The following is a 26,131-nucleotide window of genomic DNA, read 5'->3' as shown; positions in this document are numbered from 1 at the left end:
TCCACCTTTAACTATCTATGATTCTGTGAAATCAGAGACCAATGAGCAGGGGCGAAGTCATTAATAACAGCAAAAATAGTGAGTCTTTCGTAAAGCACTGCCTTAAGCACTTTTCGAGCATCGTCTCATTTAAAACTCAGAACAATCCCATGAAGTGGGAACAATTATATTCCCTTCAAAGCTCACGGAAGCTGTAGGACATGGACTTGTAAATCTAGGATTTGAACCCTGGCCTTTCCATCTCCGAAGCCCACACTCCTAACTGTTAGCTACACAGCGTTCAATGGCTGAGTGCTGCACATAAGACAGAGGAGGAAGGGCACGTGCGAAGAAAAGGTCACGGGACAAGTGTGCCAGTTACAACCCCTTTGGGACTTGGAGAAAAATCAGTGCAGAGGTAAGGGGCAAGAAGAGGCAAAAGTCTACTGATACAGTATCTACACGTTGTCTTGGAACCCAGGATGGGGTGGTTGTTTCAAGGAGAGAGAACACCAAGTAATTTACAATGCGTAATAAATCAGTCTCACCACATGTTCACCCCAGTGGTCTCAGGAGAAATGTGTTGCCGACTCAGCCATGTCCTGAAAGGGCAGGGACTCTGGCCACTTCCTCTTTTCCTACCTGCCCAGTGTCACTGACTTTCTCTCCTTGTGCACATGACACAGTTGACACAATTGTGCCCAAATCTGGACATTCTCCCCTCCCCACCCCATTCCCCTCCCACACAGGTAAGCTCTGGGCTGGCTCTCTCAGCTGAAGACCTCGTGTATGTTTGCTTACAACAAAGAGGGATAACTTAGTGCGACGTAGGGAGAGAAATCAAGCAACTGAACACAAGAAAGATCCCACCACAACAACTCTAAGGGATTAAATAAATTATCTTGGCTTGCTGGAATCTTACATTACATATTCTTGGAAATAAGTGGGCCACAGGCTAACGTTAAGAAATTTCTCACAGCAAAGATATTCAGGTCGTAATGTAGCTGTTGTTATAGGATTTGACCTGAATAGGAAAAGAAATGAAACAGAGTTTTCTCAACAGAGCTCTCTGAGGATGGATGGTGCTAAATCCTCCAGGGGAAATAGCGGCTCTCTAATAAAACTTTAAAGACCCTCCTCCACCCACCCCATAAGGAATTCTTGCTGTGAAAACTAGACAGAGAAACAAAACATGCCTAGGAAGTAGAAAAGTCCAGGAACTTCAGAGTCAAAAGGATCAGAGTCCAAATCCTGGCTGTTCCACTAACTACTATGTGACCTTGGGGGAACTCAGTTACGACTTCTGAGCCTCAGTGTTCTCATCTATGAAATGGGGATAGGGGAACCCTAACTTACAGTTACCCTGAGGGGTGAGATCATATTTGCCAAAGCACCAGGTCCAGTCCTTGGCACGTAGTAAAGTTCTCAATCAGTATTAGCTTTTCCCTCTTCTCCTCAGATACCTGCATTTTTTATGCAATTCTGTAAAAATGTTAAGAAAATTTTTTAATTGCTTCAGTGAAAAACATTGTCCCTTCTGGCCCATGAGCTACAGTAGAAAGATTCCTGGAAAGAGAATCAGAGGACTTTGGTGCAGCTGTATTTCTGCTACTTAGAAATCAGACCCTCTCTGGACCTGTCTTCTGGGCTATAAAAAAGGCTACCTACCGCACTCCCCAACCCAGGATGGTAAGAGGATTAAAGGAGATAACATAGGAGAAAGTACTTTGAAACCATGAAGCACTCTACAGATGAAAGGAAGTACCATCACTTGAGTGCAGTTCACAGGTAGACATCGCCAAGACTCTACTTATGGGGACCCCAGACTGTGGTGATCTGGTCGCTATGTGAGATACCCCAGAGAAAACAAATCCCAGGAAGGAAGAGATGAGTCAACTGCAGGGGGTTGGGGGGGTGGGGCAGAAGATTCAGCAAACGATCCAAGTTCACCAGTGTTAGTGGGTGTGGTCTCAAGATGGAAATAAAATGTAAGCTCATCAATTGCCACTGGGTGGATCCTTTCTGAAACTACCAGGGCTAAGAGGGGTCTACATACAGTCTAGAGCAAGGGGGACTAAAAGGAGACCACAGAGAATCTATCAGGGTTTATTCATCAGTATTCAAGAAGAAAGTCATCAGAGAGATTGTAGATAGGAGTATTCTAGTCACCAGAGAGATGCAGGACAGGAATCCAGCTTTTCCAGAATAAAGTAGTGGTCAGAATTCCTGTCAAGGCCACCTAATCTCTCCTCTTTGATTCCACGATCACCACCACCAGTAATAACAATAATTACGTCACTATTAGCAGCTTCCATTTCTAAAGTCTGATTATTTACAGGCACTGGGCTAAGTGCTGTATGTGCCTCGTGTCATTTAATCTTTATCACATCCCATCACCAGAACAGGCACCATTTTTACACCCATTTTACAGATTAGCAAATAGCCATTCCAATTACCCACTTGGAAAATCCCTATCCTTAAGAATCCTTGGGACTTCCCTGGTGGTGCAGTGGTTAAGAATCCGCCTGCCAATGCAGGGGACATGGGTTCGAGCCCTGGTCCAGGAAGATCCCACATGCTGCGGAGCAAGTAACCTGTGCGCCACAACTACTGAGCCTGCACTCTAGAGCCCGCGAGCCACAACTACTGAGCCCATGAGTACAACTACTGAAGACTGCGTGCCTAGAGCCTGTGCTCCGCCACCGCAATGAGAAGCCCACGCACCACAATGAAGACTAGCCCCCGCTTGCTGCAACCAGAGGAAGCCCGCGCACAGCAATGAAGACCCAACACAGCCAAAAATTAATTAATTAATTAATTATTAAAAAAAAAAGAATCCTTAATCCGAAATCCTTAAGATCAGGGAAAGGATATAGGGTCAAGAATATTCCAGTCTCTCAAAAAGTATTTCCCTTGATGTGTAGGAATCAGTATTTCATTTTTCACACTCCAGAAAAGACAGAGAGAACAGAAGCGGTCAAAAAGAGATAGTCAGTCACTCGTAAACCTTGGAGAGTCCTAATCTCCAGCCTTCTCTGTGGCAGACCACCTGGCCTTCACATCGTTGGCTCCTTTTCTGGCACAGGAAAGAATTACACTGACTAATGCAACAGCAGCTTAGAGGTGGGAGACAGTTGAACCAATCAGAACAATTTGGATAACTTGACATTGGTACAGAAGGCAATGATCTCACTTCCGGCTTCTTATTGGGTACAGAGGGGAGAAGAAAAGACTTCTCAGCCATCACCCGAAGAAAAAAGAAGAAGAAGGGGGAAAACAAAAGCTGCCAAGCCAGGGCTCGGCAATTAGTGCTGGAGTAAGTGATCATCTTGTGATTGCTCAGCTGGGGCCTGAAGACTTGTAAATGCATGTAGAGGACAGAAATAGAAGATGTTGTGAGAGAGCAGAGAAACCTGGCCCATCTGCCAGGAGAAAATGTCCCGAAGCTGCTGGGAAATTCACTCAGTCAGGATTTGGGGTGTGTCTTCGTAAATGGGAAAAGTTAACAAACCAACCCATCGATGAAGCCAGTGCATATGCCTCGACCTCTTAACTCACTTCTCTGCGATCCTCAGGTTCCTCCAGCAGCCCCACCGTGCCTATCAGAGCCCCTGACCCTCTCACCTTGATCTGAGCATCCAACTAGCCCCCAGTATGCAGACAGGCCCAAACTGGGGCTGGACTGATGGTGACCCATCTTTCTCACTCTTGATCCCTTTGTGGCCAACAGCAAGTACTTTGTCAAGAGCCGGCCAAAGTATCCAGGAGAAAACAGTGCCCAAGGTCACGGGCAGGCTCACTGGTGTCATCAGAACCTATTCCACCCAGACACTTCCTGCCCCCAAAGTCTTGGGAATCTTGCAAAGCCCCACCAGCCCGTCACTGCCACCAGCCAGCAGACCCAGATCATCTCAGAAGAGATGGTGGGTCACAGCCCTCTTCTGGGATCTCAAGGGTAATTCAAAGACAGGTTCTAGTACAACCCACTTCAGAGACACCTTTAACCCAAGATGCATCTCCCCCCACCTCTGTGGCCCACGGAAACATGATGGGTCCGGAAGCCCTCTCAGTTGCCCTACGAGCTTCGGGTGACACAGTGCCCTAGCAGGCTCTGAGCACCGAGCCACTGTCGTCAAAAGGGACAGAGCCTCTCCTATGCTGGCAGCTTCTGTCCAAAGTATGACCCTAGACCACAAACTGGCACTCCATATGTCGTATTCTGCCCACAGAGTAGTTCTGCCTGGCCCATGAGTTGAGAGGTTTTATTTTTAGTTGCCAGTATTTAAAACTTGAAAGGTTTCACTGGACCTCCAGCTCTTCTTGAAAAAAAAAAAAAAAAGCAGTAAATCTGGCAACCTGAGTCCCCGCCTCCTCATGGCAGCAGTCAGCTGGAATTGCTTACAGGCTGCCCCTCGGGGGGAACACGTGGTCCCCAGCCTCCACTCTCCCCACCTGCTCCGCCGTGGGCATTTGGCTTTGTGACCCTTGTATGAGTTAGTATGAAAAGGAGACTTCTCAGAGGTCAAAAGCTTCTTCCCCTGGGATAGTTTACATTGAAACTCAAATCCCCAATAAAATAAACACCTGGAACATACGGTCCAAGGCCCTCCTCTGGTCCCAGCTATGCCCCCAGCTGCACAGAACACACATCAGGAGAATCCCACCACAGAGGCTCAATTAGGGCAAGGGGGCAATGGCTAAATGAGACAGCTGCAGGGGAGGCCTCGGTCCCCCACAGGTACTACATCAGGCCCTGAGCAATGGCCATACAGTGTGCTATGTCCAGAGAAAGGAAAGAAAGTTCAGCACAAAGCAGGGGTGGCCATAACTGATTAAAAAAATATTTACCAAGCACTCACTACGTGCTTGGGAAAACACACAGAGGCCCGGGGGTGAGGCCAGGACCCCCCAGAAGAGAAACAACTCACCCACCACAATTCTCCACGACTTTTCTCTTTCTCTACCTCCCCTCCACTTCCCTTGGATGCTGTGTCTCTTCCTGTGAGACTCCTATGCAGCCGGGATGCCCTTCAAGTGCCAAGTGCCTGGGCCAGTGCAACTCTCAAGTGGCCAAAGGAAAGATTCATCTACACACCATTCCTCCATTTTCTCCCCAAATACAGTAGACTCCATCCCCCTGGTTCCTATGGAATCTCTGTTCTTGGAGAACATGCCCAGCAGATGTCCAAAATGGTCACCATCCGAAAAGAAGGCTTGACCGAACAGCAAGGACCCCCAACAGGTGCAGCGTGTTGGCACTTCCCCTAATCGCTGGCCCTAGGCTTCTTTTCAAGCCCACCTCTCCCCAGGAAATGGTGGTCCTCCCGTCTAATCCCAGAGTCTTCAGCCCAGGATTAGGCTTGGAGAGGAAGCACCAAGCTCGTGTGCTTCCACCCCTACAGGTCTAGACAGAGCCGACTGTCAGGAGGCCCCTCCACCATCAGACATGGCAGTGGTGGGAGGGGAGAGGTGAGAGGAGGGAGGCACAGACAGAGGGGATCCCACCAGGGCCATGTCACCTCCAACTTGTCCCAAAGCTGTGTAACCTTATATACAGGTGTCTGCTTTTCAGAGCTCTTCTGCACTGAACCCAGAATCTATTTCGACATGACACTTGGCCTGGTCCTGCTTTCCCCCTTCCAAACCCCACGCCACCACCCCAGCACACACACACACACACACACACACACACACACACACACTTACGGACCTACACATGGTCTCAGAAGTATAGTACTCACATCACACACTACACTTATATGGGGAATTTCCTCTCATTTACATTCCAATACAATTGCAAATTTCATCACAGAAGTGAACAAACTTGGGAGTGAAGAGACACTCCCACTAAGCCTTGGTCCTAGGCTCTTCCATCCAACAGGAACCTTAGAGATCATCAAATCCAAACCCCTTGTTTGAAGAGGCAAAATCTCAGGTCCAGAGAAGTGAAGGGACTTGCCCCAGGACACAGAGTGGCAAAGCCAGGTCCAGATCTCGGGCCTTGGGCTTCACAGCCCGGGACTGTCTCTCCCCAAGTCCTATGACCCCACCCACCCACCCACTCTCTGTGGCCCGGGACCCAGCTCTACTTACATATAGCGCAAGTGGGGATTTTTGGCAAAGGCTCTGGGCTGGATGCTCCGAAGTCCTGAGTTCTTGATGGTCCTGGAGAGAGAGAAAAAGATGTTCAGCAGAGCTTATGGAGCAGAGAAACATCTCTGCTCTGGGCCGAGGCTGACAGCCAGTGAGGCCAAGACTGGACGGCAGCCGCCCGGTGAACTGAACGCATCTTTTCATCATCAGTCATCACTGGCTGATCCAACTGAGGGGGTCCAGTGGGAGGCATCTGGGCTCATACCACACTGGGACCTGGGTCAGGGTAAGGGATGTGCCCGTCCTGGCAAGTGGGTAAGAATCTGGTCCAGTGACTACAGTGCTGCAGCCCCCTTTGTGCCTTTTCCCTTCCCCCACCCCAAATCTCCCACAGCCACTTGCACTGAATCCAAAGCAGGAGGTGACCGCAAATTTCCTGCTCCACGGGGACCATCAGCCAAGCACAGGGCTGAGAAAGGAACACTAGCCCAGGAGACCTGGGTTCAGGTCCTGCTTTGAAACCCAAACTACGGGCTGAGCCCTAGCCCATCCCACTCCCCCCACACCCCGGGAGCTGGTGCACTCACAGTTTCTGGAGGCCAGTGTAGAGCTCCATGTCCACAGCATTGAGCGTGTGCAGACCGCGCCAGTTCTCTATGTGTCTGCAGGGGAGAGGAAAGGCAGGGTTCAGGTCAGCAGAGGGGTCACGGGAAAGGCACTGGCTTTAGTGCCAGAGACCTGGGTTCGAATCCTGGAGCAGCCACCCATGAGCCAGGATTTCCACCAAGTCGCCAATTATCTCTGAGCCGGTTTCTTCCCCAGTGTGGTGTCATGCGTGCCACCTGGCTGATGGGCTCGCTGTGGGATCCCAAGCGCCAAACTCATGGACAGCATTTAACGTTCCCCGCCTCAGCTCCAGAAAAACTACTCTTTAAATTCTTGAGATCCAATCTCCCTGTGGGTCTTCCTGACTTAGTTTCCTTCCATTCTCTTTCATTCTTTTTCATTTATAGGATTGTTTAAAGGACAGGCTTGTTTTCTTAAGTTCCTGCCCGTAAAGACAATACAGATGACGTGGTTTAAATAAAGGGGGTGTGTAGGGGGGCTTGCTGGTGAACATGGCTTGGGGGTGGAAAAGCCCAGAAGGGATACACACCTCCTCAGGGTCCCCCAGGGGCCAGACATTGATGACCCCCTTTGGGTGACCACGGCCCAATCCATCTGAAGTTCAAGAACATCAATAGCTTGATATGGCAGAATCAACTCCACAAAGGAGGGGCGACCACAGGCCTGGGTGTCATGGAAAGAACATGAGGCTGGCAGTCGAGGAGCCTGATTCCAGCTTCATCTCTGTGACTTAAGCAGCCGTGGCTTTGAACATGAGCTTTCAGCTCTCTGGGCCTCTGGTGTCCTCATTTGCAAAGAGAGAGGGTGCACCAGATCAGCAGTTTCTCCCCCATCTCTTCACAAAGATCTCCTCTTAGAACTTTCTCCCTAGAGACTTGATGTTTAGCTCCCTAAACATGTGTCGAAAAAGCACACACATTTATTAAGTAATAATTAATTCATCTTCTCGGATTTATTAATCCAAGATATAAATCACTGTAAACCAGAACTTTTTATCAACAGGCATAAACCAGCGCTGACTCACCCAGTGGATAAATTCCAGCCCAAAGCAAAGGAATTCTTGAAAGTACTGTTAGCATGGAAGGGCTTATCATGGGTATGGATTTGATTTCCTTTGTTTGTTTGTTTATTTGTTTTATATTGACAAAACACCAGGGACAAACATCCTCCATTACTGCTTTTGGTGTCAAGGTGGAGAACCATCAGACTGTTGATTACCAAGGTCCTTCCCAGCTCTAGAGCTGTCTGAGCAAAGACCATTCATACACACCCGCTACCCCAAGGAGCTTCAAGGGGCCACGGGAAAAGGCTTCCCGCTGCCCTCCTGGGATCTGACTCTCCTGTCAGTGCCCCCAAAGTCTAAGCCTGCTTTTTGCAAGGAGGGAAAAGAAGTGACAGCTCACCCTGGGACAGAGCTACCTGAGGCACAGAAAAGTGCCAGCCACCTTCCCCAGACGTCTCCTCCCTAGCCCCACCCCACCCGTGGCTCTGCCATCTGCCATCAAGTGGAGCCGGAGCCAGGAAGGCCACAGGGAGGTGGTGGCCAGGGCCTCTGGAAGAATTTCAGAGTCGCGCAGTGACAAGGTATGCCAAGAGCCCCTTTTGTGCCACATTCTCTCGGAGCCCCTGCTAAGCAGCCAGACACACTGGCATCTGCTGGGGACATGGACCAGGTGGCCAGGCCAGTACTGAATTCCAACTCCAAAGCCTTCTCCCCGGAAGCCTCATGGCCCCAGGACAGTTCGCTTGGTCTGGTCTCGCCAGCGCAGGGACCCTGGCTCCACGTCAGATGAAAAGGAAGGCCAGAAGTGGTAGAAGGACCCGGGCCAGCCCCACTCCCACACAGAGCATTCACTGGGCCCTCGGTCCAGGTAAACCACCAAGTAGATGGCAGTGTTTCTGCAGGCGGCCATTCATTCATGGGAGCCCAGCTTCAGACAAGAATCTACTTCCAACGAGCAGCTGTCAATCAAGTTGTTTAAATAAATGAAATCATTTTTCCGAGCCCACGTTAGAATTCCAGAAATGTGTTTTTATTATGGCTGAGTTGTCAGTCATTATTGCATTCTAATACTTTACCCCTCTCAGCCCTCCTGTTCTTATGCCCACGAATGACCCTTCCCCTGCATAGGCACACACCGAGACACGGCAGGACAATGGCTGATGTCCTTGGTGCAAAGGACTCCCTGGTCAATAGCATATGGCCCCTGCGTCCTCTTTTGGGTCTGAGTTTTCCTACATGGGGGAATAGCACTTTTACAGCATCGGTGCAACAGTGTGGTTAGGGGTTGGGGCTCCAGAGCCGGGTCAGCAAACTACAAATTCCAACCCACCGCTCATTTCTGTACAGCCTGAGAAAGAAGAATCGTTTTTACATTTTTTTAAAAATCAAAAGTAGAATCCTATTTTGTGACATGTGAAAAGTATATGAAATATAAATGTCCATTTTCATATCTACTCATTTACTCTTGTCTGTGACCACTTTTCCCCACAAAGATGGAGGTGAGATGGAGCTGCAGAGACTCGCCTAAAATATTGACTTTCTGGCCTTTTACAGAAAAAGGTTGCTGACCCCTGCGTAGCGCCAGGCTGCCAGGATACTATGTGACCCTGTCCAGGTTACTTCACCTGTCTGTGCCTCAGTTTCGTCATCTGTCAAATGGGGATAATATCAATGAAATACCTTCATCATGAGAAGGACATGAAGATTGAAAGGCTATGTTAAAAAGCCCTTCCGGCAGCTGGGACGCACAGTAAGTCTTCAGGTAGTGCCCGTGATGATTGTTTTTAAACCTGGGTTTTGTAGAGGCTGAGCAATCTTTTCTCAGTTTTCAAGCTAAAAAGGGCAAGCTGGTTCTGCTGGAAGTTGTCACCTCTCAGCAATCATTGATTAAAAACTCCGAGGGGCAGAAGGGTGGAGGGACAGTAAACCTGTCATTCATGACCTCCAGGAAAACTGTTCAAGCAGAAATTATAAACAGCTTCAGAGGATGCACAGCCGGCAGTACAGAGCGGGTTCCCAGGGAAGAGCAGGGCGGCGAAGGTGCAGCCTGACATTTGCAGTTGACGTGGGCAGGGCGCCTGCCAAGTTTTCTCGATGACTCACCACTTGGTACCAGCCCGGGGGGGTCAGTTATGGTAACTTTGCTGGCTGCTTTGTGCTAATAGGGAGGCCATGAGTTTTAAGTTTAAAAGGCAGGCTCTAAACATATAATAAATAGATAAAGTATGAGAGCAGTCTGCTTTGGTTTGGATTGTGGTAAACAGTGGTTCCCTCTGCCTAGTACAATTACACGTGACTTCTTTTTGTGTGCTTTTCTGGGTCGTCCAGGTTGTTTTCATGGAGCATTGATTCTGTCATTTGAAAAACAATCAAGAATGGTCATGTTTTTGAAGGAAGCTTAGGCCCTTGAGCCCTGTGCGGGGCAGTCACTGGTCAGCCTGTTCCAGGACCACAGGCCGCACCAGCCCGCCCAAGCAGAGGCATCTCACACGCCTGCTGCCGCTGTGGGGAGACGAGAACTCAGAGCGATGCCAGGAACGTGGGTCAGCGGGACCACCAGATCCCGCGTCTGTCTGCTCAGGCGGTGTGTGCTGGTAGATGCCCCACAGAGACCTGAAGCCTTGTTCTCAGTGCCTCCAGGCTCCCATCCCTACTTTAATTACCTCCACTTTAGTCCCTTGAATACAATGGTTCCCAACTGGAGGCGATTTTGCCCCCCAGGGGACATTTGGCAATGTCTGGAAACATTTTTGGTGGTCACAACTTGGGGACAGGGAGTGACACCGGCATCCACAGGAATGCTCCTAAACATTTCAATAATGCACAGGGCGGCATGCCCACAACAAAGAATTATCGGCCCCAAATGTCCACAGCATCGAGGTTGGGAAACCCTGCTTTATTATACAAGCCTGCTACCTAAGATTCCATTGAAGAAATAGTTTCATGGCTTCAGACATAATTTTGAAAATGATTGTTTTGCAGCAAACATCAAAAGGCCCCAGGCCAACACCAAAAAGCTTGCCCCTAGGTCACAGGGTCCAGGTGAGAGAAGAAAATCAAAAGCCATGGTTCTCAGGACACTCCTGTGACAAGGGCATTACTTGAGAGGAAATGAGGGGTGTTTGGCCCACCGGACCTTGGCCCAAGCCAGGTTACACATTCTAGAAGCAATAATGGTCTCTTTTCACCAAGCTCTGGCTGGAATGCACTGCCTAGTGCCTTGTCCCTCCACTGAAAGTTATCCTTCTGCATTTCTAAGGCCTCGTCATCGCATGGAAATATGAAATGTGCCATCCAGAGAGTCAACACAATGCCCTGTCCCTGCCCTCTGGCCACTGCCCTTCCCTGACACCACAGAATCATGACTGTCTGCCAGGAGCCGATATGCAACACTGTTCCAGAGAGAGGGAGGAAGTGAGGCTTAATTCACGACAACACTGAGCTCCCAAGGGCTACAGCTCCGAAAACTTCAGTGAGATCTTGGGGGCCCCATGGTCAAAGGACATGCTGCTTCCTGGTGGACTTGGGAGGAAAGGAGCCACTCCCAATGGCTCACCAAGCAACCATTCCTGGAGCAGATAAACCCAATCCACAGTTGCTTCAGACCCATGTGGAAATGAGCTAGGACACAAACGAAGTATTAATTAATACTTTCACAGAGAATATAAAAATCCTCTGTGCTAGATTAAATCCAATTGTGCTTTTGTACCATTGCTTCTTCTTCCTTCTGTTTGGCTTGGGCCAATATGGTAATGAATTGGCAATCTCCAAGCATATAAAAATTAGACGGTACAGACTGTGGTCCCTATTTTAATTAAAAACATGCCATGTGGATACGTTTCAGAGTTGCTTATATCTCCAATATTTAAATCCTAAACACAGAAATCCCTAGAACACTGAGACGTCCAAGTCCATCCAACACCAGGGGACTAAGTTTGTTGGGGAGGCCCATGAGAGGGGCAAGGCACCCTTCACCTGGCAGAACTTTCCTCCTCACCTGGGTAATCAGCAAGACAAGGATTGGTTGGTGGGACAAGGGAACATCCTTCCTTCCTTTAGATGTGGCAGGCCCAGTATTTCCTCGTTTTCCCAAGTTTTTCTCTCTCCTCCCTTGCTGTCACATGGTTGTTATTTTCATTGTGATTCCTCACTGCTATTAATGAGCTGTTCTTCAAAACCAAATTTTCCAGACAACTAAATTTAAAGGCAAAATTTCTGCATGGGGCTTCCCTGGTGGCGCAGTGGTTGAGAATCCGCCTGCCAATGCAGGGGACACGGGTTCGAGCCCTGGTCCGGGAAGATCCCACATACCGCAGAGCAACTAAGCCTGTGCGCCACAACTACTGAGCCTGTGCTCTAGAGCCTGTGAGCCACAACTACTGAGCCCGCGTGCTGCAACTACTGAAGCCCACGTGCCTAGAACCCGTGCTCCGCAACAAGAGAAGCCACCGCAATAAGAAGCCCGCGCACAGCAATGAAGAGTAGCCCCCGTCTCGCCTCAACTAGAGAAAGCCCGCGTGCAGCAACAAAGACCCAACACAGCCAAAAATAAATAAATTAAATAAATAAATTTACTAAAAAAAACCCTCTGCATGTTCAAGTTCCTTGCTGAATGTTTTTTTTTTCCCCTAAAATGCATTACACACCTCCTTGACTTTTGAAGCAGAGTAAACAGAACACAGCTTATATTTTCCTGATGATCCTGGATCATTGTGATCAACCCACCTAGCCCACTGAGCTGTAGCACAGTGACACCCCTAGAGGCTCTCAAAGTAAGCAGAACCTGCGCCCCTACCCAAAGTGGTCCTACCCTGAAATGACTCTTGAATTCTAATCGCAATTGCCTTCATTTTTAACGGTTTTCTGGCTCTTCTTTGCTATTGGGCTGTGCCCCCCGGGACCTTCCAACATGCTGAGACCAGTCTGCTCTGCAGTCCATTGGAGACCAGAGGTCAAGAGCAGGCACCCTGAAGGTAGGCTGACCTGGAGATGACACCCAGCTCTGTGCTTAGAAGCCTGATGCCTCTGGGCCAGTTACTCCAGCCTCTCCAGACCTCAGTTTCCTAATAGGAAATCCAGAGGCCGTGAGGATTAGATGAGGCCATGCCCACCTCCTCCATTCGGCTGTGACGCCTAGCACTAGTGCAAAGCATAGCTGATTCCATGACTGTCTTTGGAACTGTGCCTTCAGTAAGAGTAAAAAGAATCTGAATAAGGATTTAAGGGAATATGAAAAAATTCAGGCACAGACATGCGTGCACACACACACACACACACACACACACACACATAGAGAGAAAGGTAGATATTTGCCCTTGTTTTCTTACTTTGTTTCGCATTCCCTTTCTGGATAATTGAGCTTGCCAGATAAGTAAGCATTCTTGTTGGTAATTCATAATTCACATTTTCCTGGTGGCACCATCACTAGTATATTATATTCAGTATATTCATTCTTGGAGCTGTATCCTGGCAGGAGGTAGCTGAAACTGGTGTTTCTCAGATGTTCTGTATATGAATACTCCACTCCTCCAACACAGAACATAAGAGCTTCAGATAACAAGGCTCGACAGGTGCGCCTTCATCACCAGATGTCCCTGTCCCCTGTCAGACCTGAGGCTCCCATCACCTTCTCACCTGAATCCTGTTCTAAGACAGAGTTGGGTGCCTGGGGAAACTAGCCTGGAATTTCATTTTCTAATAAGTCAGCGTTGGAGCACACACATGCATGAGCGTGCCCACATACGCACACGCACATGCTTGCACACACACAAAGGATGTGCCGGGTGTTTGACTTCCCAGCCTTGCAGGGCAAGGAGGAAATTGATTTGTTATCCAGGCATATTATGTCTAGTGATCCAGACAGAAGCATTAGCTTTCAATTATCTGATATGTTTAGCATTATAAACAAACCGTCTGGAGCAACAGCTCCATGGAGCGCAGGCACCAGGGGGCTGGAGAAGAGCTGCATCGGATCACACCAGCCAAGTCACCCGGCTCTCCCTCCCTTGACAGCTGTCAAGGCGGATACTAGAAGCCTGAGGAGCCTTCCTGGGCTGGCAACCCTGGCATGCCAGCACGTGAGCACACCAGCTCTACAAGCAGCTGCCCGCCAAGGACCACGGTGAACCAGCCCCACATCACAGACACCCCCGGGACTGCAGAAAGGAACATTCAGATCGTGCGGTGAACAGATGGAAGACGGCAGCATCTGTGCCGGCTTCCCGATCAATTCCAAAGCTCATGCCAGGAACGAACGGGGTATGTTTGTGTGCACACCTGTGCCCTTCAGGTGCTGAAATGCTGCGTCTCCTAACAGAGAAAAGGTCAAGGGCACACATCTGGAACTCAGCCAGCTCACTGGGGAGTCCAAGCTGCCCTGCTCGGGTCCCAGCCTGTGATCAGACTGGCCTGCCCATCACCAGTCTGTCTGTTTCTCCCTATTTTCACTGCTGTCCACACATCTGCACACCAGGGAGCCACCGCCTCTAACTGCAAACGGCCACTGCCTCCTGGCTGGCCTCCCTGCTTTCACTCTTCTCCTTCCACAGTCTCTCCTCCAGAGTGATCATCCTCTCCCCTGCTTATAACCCTCCAACTGCTTCCTTAGGTCCTTACAATAAAATCCAAAACCCGGGCCGTGGCCTGCGAGGTCCCGCATGAGCTGATTGTTAGCTGCTTCCATAGTCCCTTCACTGAACACCTTCCCCTGGTTTTCTAGGCCCTGGCCACACTGGCGTGCCTTCTGTTTTTTAAACCTGCCAGGCTTATTCCCAATCAGAACTTCCATGAAACGCTCTTCCCTGACTCCTTTTAATCCCTCAGGTCTCCCCTCCAAGGTCACCTTCTCAGAGAAGCCGGCCCCAGCTCCTCTGTGAGCCCACCCTCCCTTCCCCGCCAGCTGCTCTGACGCAAGCCCCTGTTTATGTCCTTCACAGCCTTTCATAACCATCTGTAATTGTCTTATTTGATTATTTGATTACATGTTTGTCGTGTCTCTAGAACTATGATACATGAGAACAGAGATCCTATCTGTCTTCTTCCCCACTCCCTCACCCCCAGAATCTCAAATAAGGGCAGTTACCCCAGGATAAGTACATGCCTGGGAAGCCATCCAGGTTGGTGCTAAATAGCCACCTCGATGCCCCAACTCAAGCCAGAGGTTTTCCAGGCTCAGCACCGGCACGGTCCTCACCCTGGGCCCTGCTGTGCAGCCCAGAGCCCTGGGCCAATCCCACAGGAACCCTGAACTTTATCTCTGAGGAGGAATGTGGCCCAGGGCACACCATTCAACATCCCAACTGGGGACAGGCAACTTGGGGCATCACTACAGAGCCCAGAAGTGGGGTGATCCCAGAGGTCTCAGGAGGCCCAGGGACCAGATCTCCCCCCCAGGACCAGATGTCAGGTCTACTGCCCACCATGGGAGTCAGGAGTGGGGGAGTGGGCAGGGCCTCCTCTCACCAAACATGGCAGCAGATGAGATGGGAATGCTCTTGACCCCTGAGCTCAGCTTTTCCATCTTTCCCTTCCCCAAGTGACGATGATCTTCACCAGAACATGAGTTTTCTGAGGGCACTGACTGGGGGTTTGTGTCCCCAGTGCCATGCAAATGCTCAGTGACATCTGACTGAATGAATGAATGAATGAATGAACCTCGAAGTGATCAACAGCAGAGCTTCAGTGTTTAGCCCTCTACCAGCTCCCCTGTGGACCTTCCCCTGCCCTCACCCCTCGAGACACCTTCTTGAGGACTCATTCCTATTTTCTCCCTCTCTCCTCTGTCCCCTCACTCTCTCCCTCTTAGATTTTTCCATCAGCATACAAACACATCCTAGGAGAGCCCATTTCAAAGAAAATCTCCTGGACTCTATGTTCTCCAGCTACCAACTCATGTCTCTCCAGCTCCATATGACAAATGTTTTCAAAAGGATTGTCTATATTCCCAGGCCTCACTTCCTCGCCTCCCTTTGATTCTTCACCCCAGTCTGTCCTCTGTCCCCACCACTCCACTGAAACTACACTGTCAAGTCACCAGTGGTTTCCACGTTGGCAAATTCTTCTCTGCCACCTGGTTTCCCAGTCTCTTGGTGGCATTTTACCTAGTTAACCACTCTCTCTTTCTGGAAACATTCTCTTCTCTAGGAATTCCTTAAGTCCACTCTCTGCCGGGTTTCTTTCTATCTCCCTGGCTAGCCCTTCTTAGTCTCCTTTGCTGGTTCCATAGTCTTTGTCTGATCCCTCAGTGGTGGAGTCTCCAGGTTTTGCCTCCCCCTGGCCACAGGGATCTCACCCAGGTGCTTGGCTCCGAACACCATCCAAGCGCCCAAAGGTGTCTCTAGTCAGACCTCTCCACTGAGCTCCAGGCTCTTCCCTGATACGTCCGCAGGTCCAACACCAGCCCTTGCTGTCCTCCCACTTGGGCTTCTCCATCTCAGTAAATGGCACTGGTACCACCAAGTCAAACTTCATCATTGATTGCTCCCTTCCTTCCCTCCAGTAGCCACCCCTTAGCAAGTCCACCTCCACAGGAGATCATCAGCTCTGCCCGCTCCTCACCACCTCCACTCTTATCACCCCTTAACACCCAGGCCACCATCACCTCTAACAAAGACCACTGCCTCAAAAGCATGACCACTGCTTCCACTCCCACCTGACTAAACCTGTCCTCGCACAGAAGCCTGAATGAGCTTTTCATAACATAAATCAGATCATGTCCCCCTCCCCCACCCACTCCCCACAAAAATAAACCTCCAATGGCTTCTGCACTTGGGATGGAATTCAGACTCCACCTCAGCCAGCAAGATCCTCCATGTCTGGCTCATCTCCCTCCCTCCGCAGCTCAGACTAACCTTACCCTTGTTCACTTGGCTTTCATCCCACTGGTCTCCTTTTTAGTCTTCAAAACATCAAGCTCCCTTCCCCTTCTCAGGACCTTTGCACTTGGCTTTGCCCTTAAAAGCACTTGGACTCCCCTTCAATGTCACCTCCTCAGGGAGGCCTTCCCTGACCAACCACCTAAAGACATTCTATATCACCTTCCTCTGGATCAATAGTTCTCAAGCCGGGGTGGATTTAAGCCCTCAGGGAACACTTGGCAATGTCTGGGGACATTTTTGGTTGTCATGACTGGGGAGGGGCTACTGCATCTAGTGGGTAGAGGCCAAGGATGTTACTAAATATCCTATAACACAAGACAGCCCCTCACAACAAAGAGTTATCCCCTCCAGAATGTCAGTAGTGCCAAGGTTGAGAAATGTCACTCTAGGTATTTCCTTTATATCATTTGACAAAATCTATAATTACCTCATGTATGTGTTTACTTGTTGACTGTGTCTCTCCCCCAACAGAATGCAAGCTCTCTGAGGGCAGGCAACCTATCTTGTTCACTACTGTATCCACAACACTCAGCCCAGTTCTTAGTACAAGGTAGAAGATTTAAATGAACAAATTAATAAATGACTGTACTTCCTCAGAATCCTGGGACCTTGCAGCAAGTCATGAAAAGGCTATGGTTCCCAAGGTCTTGATGGGACCAGCATTTTCTCCAACTATTTGAAGAAACAAAGGTGTAAAGAAGCAAGCTGTGCCTGCGGGGTTGGGGAGGGAGGCACAGCCCTGTGGCCCCTTGGAGACAGTCCCCTCTTGTCTACAGATGAGACTCAAACCACGTTGATCATAAACCCTCCAGCCCCTGCTAGACATCTCAGCTTTGAACTAGGAGAGAAAGAGGAGGTCTTTGATCAAGAGCAGAAACAGCCTGAGGCAGGGAGAGACACATTAGCTTTGACCCTTTCTCCCCGATGGGCGTTGGAGGAGAAAGTCTGAGTGAGAAGGAAAGTCTAGTCTAGGCCAGAGCAGCTGGCTTGAAAGTCATCCAATAGTGCAGGCTCTGTGCCTAAGAGCAGCTGGCCCCAGCGGTCCTGAAAGTGCTGCCCTTCGAGTGGCCAGTTTCCTTAGGAAAATCTGAAATGGCCAGGCCACCCTTTACTGAATTATAAAGCACTTATCACTTCTTTAATAACTACCCGTATGGAGGACTTAATTCACTCAATATGGAAGTTATAAAGGCGAATTGGTAAGAGAGCATTAGGCTCAAGTGCGTTGCATAAAGACTTACGAGGGCAATATTTTCCCCTATTAAAAGGGTAGATTTCCTGGCTGCAACTCGGCCTCAGAGTTAATGCGGAAAAGTCACTCCAAAGCTCTGGGTGCTTTCATTGCGAGAGGGTAATTCCAGGTCACTGGAAGGAAAGGGAGTCCTTGACTTTGCGGGAATAATTATCCCCAGAACCTAAGGGTGTCAGAGTGATTAGTTAAGGTAACCATCAGGAAGACAAGATCACAAGTGTGGTACCTAGCCTTCCCTCTGCACGGCAAGCTGGGATGGGACCAAGCTACAGAGAAGAGAGAAGTCACGGGACAAAGGAAGAAGGGTGAGCTGGGCCAAGACCGGAAACAGGATGTGGAGTGGGACACTGCAGGGAGAGAGGCTCCTTTAAAGCGTCACTGCTGGAAGAAACACTGGCTCATATCCGAGACCTAAAAGGAAGGCATCAACAGCATTAACCCCTGTAATCTGTAAGGAAACCAGCACTTCAGTTCCTTAAGTTTCCAAAGGATTCCACTTTGGGGGCTGGAGAGATGGCCTTCCTTACTCGGTGAAGGAAATGCAATTTTTTCTCTTGTTAACTTTTTTCACTTTCTTGCTTCAGCATCGTGAGCAGTTTCCTATCCTCTGGCAATAAGCTGTCTGTTCTCTTCCCCATCTACTCACCCTGTTGGAAGACATCTCTCCATTCACATGACTTCAATTACTGCCTAATTAGAGATGAATTCCAGCTCTACAGCTCTACCCTTAATGCCTAACCTCTCCACTGTCCTGTCTTCCCGTTCTCACAATACGCATTCCCCTGGACACCTAAGAACAAAAATGTGGACAGAACAGCTTACTCTTACCTCCTGAATTCTCCCAAACTACCTCTGCTGAGTCCTCCTGACTTGAAACATTAGAGCAGAGATAGAGTAGATTTCAACTTATGTGCAATACCATTGGGTTAGTGAGAGTTAACACAGATTGCTGTGTTTAGAAGGAGTCTGTGGTTGAGCCCAAAAAAGAACTGTGATTGATTAGTGATGTCTGCCCTGGGCACAGGATACAGAAGGGCAACATAAATACCATCTATTAACCATATCTATCCAAGAAGACTTTTGATAGCTCTCTCTCACTCCTTTTCCGATTCAAGTCCTACTAATCCCTCCTCCGCTGATATTTCTAGTAGCTCCCCTCATCTTTTTATGTCCACAGCCCCTACCTGAGAGAGCCTCATGTCCAGATGGATACAGCAACCTCATAGCAGACCTTTCAGCTTCCAGCCTGTTCTAGGCTCTACTTTCCCAATGATGACATTGAACTTGTCCCTTAAAGGCTCAAGACCCTCCAATGGCTAACAAATGCTTCTCACGCCAAACCAAAACATCTTAGGAAGCTAAAGTCTGCAGGGGAAGCTGTAGCTGAGGAGAAGGGGTTGGACAAAGGGTCACAGATCCTTTGAGGAAAGAAGCAACGTTTTCTCTATTTCCTGTGTCTAACCCATTGCACTGTTGAAATGCTTCCCTGAAGCTCAACTCCAAACCAAAGCTGAGAGGAAGGGGGGATTGTGAGTTGGACTTGTATGAATGGCTTTTGTAACTCTCATCTTCCATATATATTCTCCATATATCCCCTCATGCTTCTGTCACAGAAAATAAAAAGTCAGGCTGTATGAGGGAGGTGTGCTCACCTCAACAAGAGAAGCCAGCCTGTCAAGCTTCACCATCCTCCTCCTCCCTAGTTCTTCTCTAGACTTTTGGAAGCAGTTTGGTGCAATAAAAAATAATAGGCTTTGAAGTCAGCAATGAACTTGAATCTCCAGCCTGCCACTGACTAGCTGGGTAACCTCCCATGGCCTCAATTTCTGCATCTATAAAATAGGGATAGTGATGCCAATTTCATGGAGGCATCATAAAGATGAATTAAAGTAGTGTTTGTACAAGACGTAGCACATTGTCTGGAATATGCCAGAGCTCAAAGAATGATGATTTTCCCTTCCAAAAAGAAAAGCAATGTGACATCATAAGAAATACATATACTGGGTCTCTGCTCCATTTTCAGACACATAGCTCCTAAAACCCTTGGAATCTCCAGTGCTGTGTCTTTTTGTGTTGTGTCTTTTTGTATGATAATAAGATGGCCCATGGCTGGGGGCTCCTGGAGAGCCTCAGGATGGGGGCTGGTAGCCAAGGAACCCAACCTTGGGTGATTACAGGGTTGGAACTTTCAGCCCCACCTGACTGGAGGTTGAATTAATCATCAAAGGCCAAGAAGTTAATCAATTATGCCTATATAATGAAGCCTCCAAACAAATACTAAGTGGGGTTCAGGGATCCTCTGGGTTCATGACCATGTGGAGGGGCTGGGAGGGTGGCGCACCTGGAGAGGGTGTGAAACCTCTGTGACCCCTCCCATACCTTCCCCTTTGCATCTCTTCCATCTGGCTGCTCCTGAGTGGTATCCTTTTATAATAAACTGGTAATAAGAAACAGTAAGTAAACTGTTTTCCCAAGTTCAGTGAGCTACTCTAGCAAATTACCAAACCCAAGGAGGGGGTCCTGGGAACCTCTGATCTATAGCTGGTCAGTCAGAAGCTCAGGTGACAACCTGGACTTGTGATTGGCATCAGAAGTAGTGGGGTGACGTAGTCTTATGAGACCAAGTCCTTACCCTGGGGGATCCGACACTCACTCCAGGTAGGCGGTGTCAGAATTGCTTTGAATTGTAGGACACCCACTCAGTGACCACAGAGAATTACAGGATTGATTAGTATGGGGGCAAATCACATGTTTGATGGCCAGAAGTGAAGAACTGCATTGAGAGCAGAGAAAAAGAGGTGAGTTTTTTTCTTCTCGAGCTGTCACTGGATTGTACAGGCATTGAGGTCAGGAACTGGGGCCTCCTTGGTCAGGAGAGTGACCGGCTTGTAGCTGCAGTGGTTGAGGCTGTGACATGCATGTCGTGTGAAACCCTCTTTCCCATCTCTCCCCCCGGCACCCCCCGCCTTCTAGTAGGACACAGGCTGCACTTTACAAGTCAGCCCAACAAAGCACTTGCCGCTGGGACTGGTTCCCTCCTGCTTCCTCTGAGCTACTGTTCCTGTCTGCCAGCCAGCCCACCCCTGGGTACCCAACGAATGTCCGTGAAGCTGAACATCTTTTTTCGGGTGCCAATATGCCGCGTCTTCCTCCCTCCACTACGCTTTTATCAAACCATCCTCACCCAGTTGCAATTATCAGTGATCCCCCCCTCACCCGCCAGTTACTGGGGAATTGTGTCTGCGTGGCTGCTGGTGTAGGTGTGTGACCCTGTCACCTGCACGTGGAGGCATCATTTGCCTGGCTTCCCTCAGGGGTGTGTAAATTCCTTGACAACAAAGTCCGCTGCAGTCTTTATTTTGGTCGCCCTCCTCTGGCCCTGTGCTGGCTCTGTGCTCCAAGTGCTCAGAGCCCACAGAGGTTCCCAGCAGCTTCTCCTTGAAACTGGGACCAGGGGGGCTCCAACCTGTGGTAGAGAAGAGCTGCCTAGGGTGTGGGGCAGGGCTGGGGTCCAACGTCAAGGGTCAGAAAAGCACAAAACATAAGGCTGAGGAGAGATTTTGCTGACCCATGCTCCTCCTTCAAAACTCAGCGCAGACGGACCCTCCTTCTGGGAACCCTCCCTGGTCCTCCCCTTCCAGGTCCTGAGTGCTTTGGCTATGCTGTCCACCCCAGAACCATGGCTGATACTCAAGATAGGTAACAACTAGTAGAGCACAAACTCCGACCAAAAAGGACTCCAGCCAAAGGGCTGGATCGGGGCCCCGAGGGCCTCCTCCTAAGCCCGGTACCGATGCTTGCTTAGTTCCTGGATCCCGGAGGGGCCAGGGTGGCTGGAGAATCGGGTGTGATCATTAAGGGAGCTCAGGACGCAGGTATTTAACCACCGCTATGGAAGCACTTCACCATTTTAACAACCTCCCGACCTTAGCTGGCATGTGCTGACAGAGTATCAGCGCCACACAGAAGCTGTGTTTCTCACAGGACACTCACCATGTTGTCTTGCACCCTGTGACACCCCTGTCTCCCCACAAGACTTTGAGATCCTTGGGGGCAGGGACTGTGTTTTTTCATCTCAGCATCCCCAGCACCAAGACGGGCGCCCGGCTCTAAAAAGCCCTCCATAAACGTGGCATGGATGCGGCAGGAGCTCTCCTTTCCAGTCCCCTGTAGGACAGGAAAACTGAATGCCACAAGGGCACCAGTGGTGCTCTGTTAGGGATCCTGGTCACGCACACTCCCTGGAGACTAACCCTCTCATTGGAGGTATAGAAACCCCAAGGTCAAGGTGGTGCCTCGGCCTCCACCTCCAACACGTGGGGGAACCATCTCGGGAAGCCAGCCTTTGGCCCCGCCCCTGCAGGCATTCCTCCTTTCCAGGCTGCTGACAGCGGGGTTTGCTCAGGACACCAAGGGCCTTGGCAATGTGGAACTGCACTGCAGGCTCCCCAGCTGGAGTTCAGCCGCCGGACGGCCCGGGCTCCCCCTTCCAGGAGAAATGGCGCAGGACAGAAAGTAGCGGCGATGCCCAGTGAGTACGGGAAAAGGAACGTCTGCAAGCTGGGGCGGGAGCTAGAGGCAGCAGACACGGGGTTTTCCCGGCACACCCCAAGAGAGCTTGAGCTCCCTTCTCAAGCCACGCACAAGGACAAAGGAACACAGAGCCCGTGGCTGTCGGGGTGGAGGGTGACAGTGACGAAGCTGACAGCATGACTGAGCACTGACCAGAGCCTCTGCTGCTGCGCTGGACCGTGCCCAGCTACTCGCACCACGACGAAGGACTTGATGTCTCCGGCTGCCTGGAGCACCTTTACCCTGCGGGCTCTTCTCAGGCTGGTCCGGCAGAGCCGAACCTCAGCACAGGTGGGGCTGGAACTCCACTGCAGTCATTCATTTATAAAGGACCCACTATGCACCAGCTGCCTCCGGCCAGCATCTGGGGTACCCCGAGAGGCCTCCTGTGGCACCAAGCCGTGGTCACCACCCCATGCCCACTGTGTCTCATCCATAGGACAGAAGCTCTTCCCAGGTCCTGGTTGTTACTTCAGTGAGATGCTGGGGGTCCTGCCCAAATTCTAGCCACTCAGCTGGGCCCTAACGACCCAGAAAGGACACATCAGCCTCATTTTCCCAGCGGATGGGCCCAGGTTTCATGATTTCTCATCACCACCTTGCTAACGGCTCATGGGACCAATTTCAAATCACGTGGACTCCTGTCTGACCCCTTGGAACCGCAGCATTATCAGTTCCTGTTAACAATAGCTTTGCTGCCCAGACCCCCCATATTAGAGCCCACGGTCAGCCACCCCAGCCCAGATTAGACCCAAGGCCCCCATACCCTACTCCGCCATGACAGGTTGGAAAGGGAATGCTGGCTATACTCTGGGGACCAGCCCAACAGCTGTGTCACTTTCCCTTAAACCTGAACTCCCCTCTCCCTAGTTTTCTTCCTTTCCTTCACCAGCATGGCACTGGGAATTTGAAATGCCCAGTAGCTGCATCTACCACCAATGGATCCCAGGGCCCTGTCCCTGGGTGTGTGAGGGTATGGTGGGGTCACTCAAGCCTCACAACCACCACGTGCAATTCAAGAATGCAAGTCCCAGGCCAGCACAGCACTTGCCTGTGCATTTCCTGAAGGGGAAAAACTACTTAGTACTCAGATCAGACCCTCAAGGAAACTGTGTGACACCAAACTCTCACTTCCTGGGTACTTCCTAGAGGCTATGTGTGTGCAGAGGGGTTAAGGTACAAATGAGCTCAAGGCAAACAAACACTCCCAATTCACACCATCTGGACTCATGGGTGGCTCTGGCCAGCCCACCAAGGCGGAGATGGTGCTGAGTCTGCTAGGCCCAGTGCTTAAATTTGTGAGATGTTTGCCATTGCCTGACGGTGCCTGGGGGCCCAACCCTTCAGAACATTAGGACAGGACACCAAGAGGCTGGGCTTTTTCTTAATGGAAACTGCCTGTTTGCTAAAGAGGGCCCAGTCCATTGGATCTAGTCCTGAGAGATTTCCCTGGGGTAAACATTTGCATAGGGCACACCAAGCTCTTCTTAGGGATAGCAGCTTTACAAAATAAATGTGAGTGGGGCTCTAAATTATTCTGACCTCTTCTATTCCCTCCTTCCTTCTTTTCTTTGTAAAAGATAACACATTTCCAAGAGGTCTGGATTCCTGAAAAGAGATCACACTAGGGTCGAAATTTGCAAATCTATCTGCATTCAAAGAGGGTCAGGGGTCCACAGATTAGCATTCCCAAACACCCCTTAATGGCTTTTCCCCAGGTGACTACTACTGCCCCAAACCTGCAGGAGCTCCCCTCCAGGTTCTCCATTTCTCGCCTTCCAGGGTCTCTCCTAATTAATCTCACCCCGGGTGGGAGGCGGGGGAAGCTTCTCTCCACCACCAGCCTGCCTCTCGGCAGCATTGCCAGCTTCTCCCCACCTCGCTTCCGTCGGACACCCACCCCGCCCCCAGTTCATTGGCTTCCTCTCCCTTTAGTCATTCATCTCCTCTCCCAGCCAGCTGATCTGTGCAGTCTGAAATCATACTTGGCGGTGACGGACAGAATGCCCCATTCTCTAAAGCAGAAGCCTCAGAGAACCCAGAGAGTGAGTCAGTGTTTCCGAAAGTCCTCACGCACCCAGCAGGCTCCTCTGGACTGTCATGGTGGGGGAGGTCGGGGGGGGGGGTGCGGATAGCTAAACATACCCTTTTTGCTAAGAGATCCATCCAAGCTCATCTTCAGGGTGTGGCCAGCTGGGGCCCCAGACCTGACCCTGCCCTAGAATTCCTCCAGGGGCCACCTCTCCATCACTGGTCCAGCCCCCCTTCTCACAATAGCATGTTTCTTGGAGAGGAGGATGCTGCCAGGGAGAGCGTCCCTGTCTACAGCGTGCCTAGCAACTGCAGGAGGCAACCTGTGTCTCCAAGAGGCTGGGCGGGTACCATGGGCCTCTGTGTCTCCAAGAGGCTGGGCGGGTACCACGGGCCTCTGTGTCTCCAAGAGGCTGGGCGGGTACCACGGGCCTGGTTTCAGCTCAGAGGTGGAAGCCTAGAACAGCCAAAGCTCAAGACCACAGACTTAAAGATGAGAGACTAGGAAATACACATGGAAATAGCTAGCAGGAAAAATATGGTCAGGCACGGGCTGGATAAGACACTGCAATCCTTCCAGAGAAAACACTACACTACGTGTCCTGTGCCCCCTGATGTCCCTGGGACCATCCCACTTCATGCTGCTGCCTGACTCCCAGCTGCCAGCATCTGCATCTCTGCCTGAGAGCTTTCTCCAGGGCAGGCCAAGTGTCTGGGGGACTAAGCATCCCAGAATCACCCTCCTAGGGATGACAGTGGGCAAATAGCCCAGATCTCTCGCCTGCCTCTCCCTCAGGTAGGATAACACCGAGGCCTGTCCTCTACACCACCTCCCAGAGTTTCCTCCTGGGATTAAAGGCCAGCCATCCCGTAGTGGTTGCTGGCTTGGTATCACACCCTCTCTGGCCTCCTGTCTCAGCTCCCCATCCCCTCCACTTAGGTTTCCTAGGATTGTGTCCCAAATAAACTACTTGCCTTTGACTATTTTTCTCAGTCTGCTTCTAGGGGTTCCCAAACTAAGACATCTTTTTGCCCATCAGCCACTAGACACGGGAACCCACATCTGCCTTTCCAGCTGTCCCTCCTACATGACTCGGACCCCAACAATCCATTTAAAACAATAAAGAGCCATATTGTCTGGTCTTTTCTGTGTGCCAAGCCTTGCACTTACCCCCAAGACTTCATTTTAATCTCACAGCCACCCTAACAAAATGATTTTATCATTCTTGTTCATAAACAAAGGCACTGAGGCTCCCAGAGGTTCGGTGACCTTCCCAAATGTCCTGCAGCTAAGAAATGTGAAGCAGATGTGAGCTCTCATTGGCTGGATTCTGAAGCAGCTGCTCTTATTCCCGACATTCTATTGTCCTTTCAGCAACCCGGTCAACGTGATCCTCCCGCCGTTCCTTGTACTCCCCCTCTCTCTGGTCTACCCTCCCCACATCTCCTTGCTAAAAATATGTCCTGCCTGTTTCACAGTTATTAAGAGGACCAATATTAAAAAACCTAAAACCATATGAAACCATAACACATTATGGGAAGGTCAGGAAGTCATATTTTGATCATTTCTACTTATCCTTCAATGCTGCTCACTCCACAAAGTCTTGCCTTGATCTCCTGGCCCTTGGTCAGGCTTCTCTTTCCAGCCTTATCACATTCCGGTTGGTGGGGGAGATCTCTGTGGGTGCATCTCATCTC

General features: G+C 50.2%; 1 protein-coding gene across 6 annotated transcripts in view; it reads right to left on the bottom strand.

Annotated features, from left to right (window-relative positions):
- NTRK3 (neurotrophic receptor tyrosine kinase 3) overlaps window positions 1-26,131 on the bottom strand; it is a 371,411-nt gene that overhangs the window by 288,789 nt on the left and 56,491 nt on the right. For all 6 annotated transcript variants that reach the window (XR_009500737.1, XM_059912520.1, XM_059912521.1 and 3 more), the window contains 2 exons: window positions 6,660-6,734; window positions 6,073-6,144 (listed from right to left, as the gene is read on the bottom strand). Coding sequence is in view for 5 of the 6 variants with exons in the window: in XM_059912520.1 (XP_059768503.1) it covers window positions 6,073-6,144; window positions 6,660-6,734 (147 nt within the window). In the remaining variant the exon portion in view is untranslated. The remainder of the gene's footprint in view (window positions 1-6,072; window positions 6,145-6,659; window positions 6,735-26,131) is intronic.

Source organism: Balaenoptera ricei, chromosome 2 (genome assembly GCF_028023285.1).
Source record: "Balaenoptera ricei isolate mBalRic1 chromosome 2, mBalRic1.hap2, whole genome shotgun sequence".
Taxonomy (NCBI): Eukaryota; Metazoa; Chordata; class Mammalia; order Artiodactyla; family Balaenopteridae; genus Balaenoptera; species Balaenoptera ricei.
The sequence above is the reverse complement of the archived record's forward strand: the minus strand, read 5'-3'. Positions and strand labels throughout refer to the sequence as shown.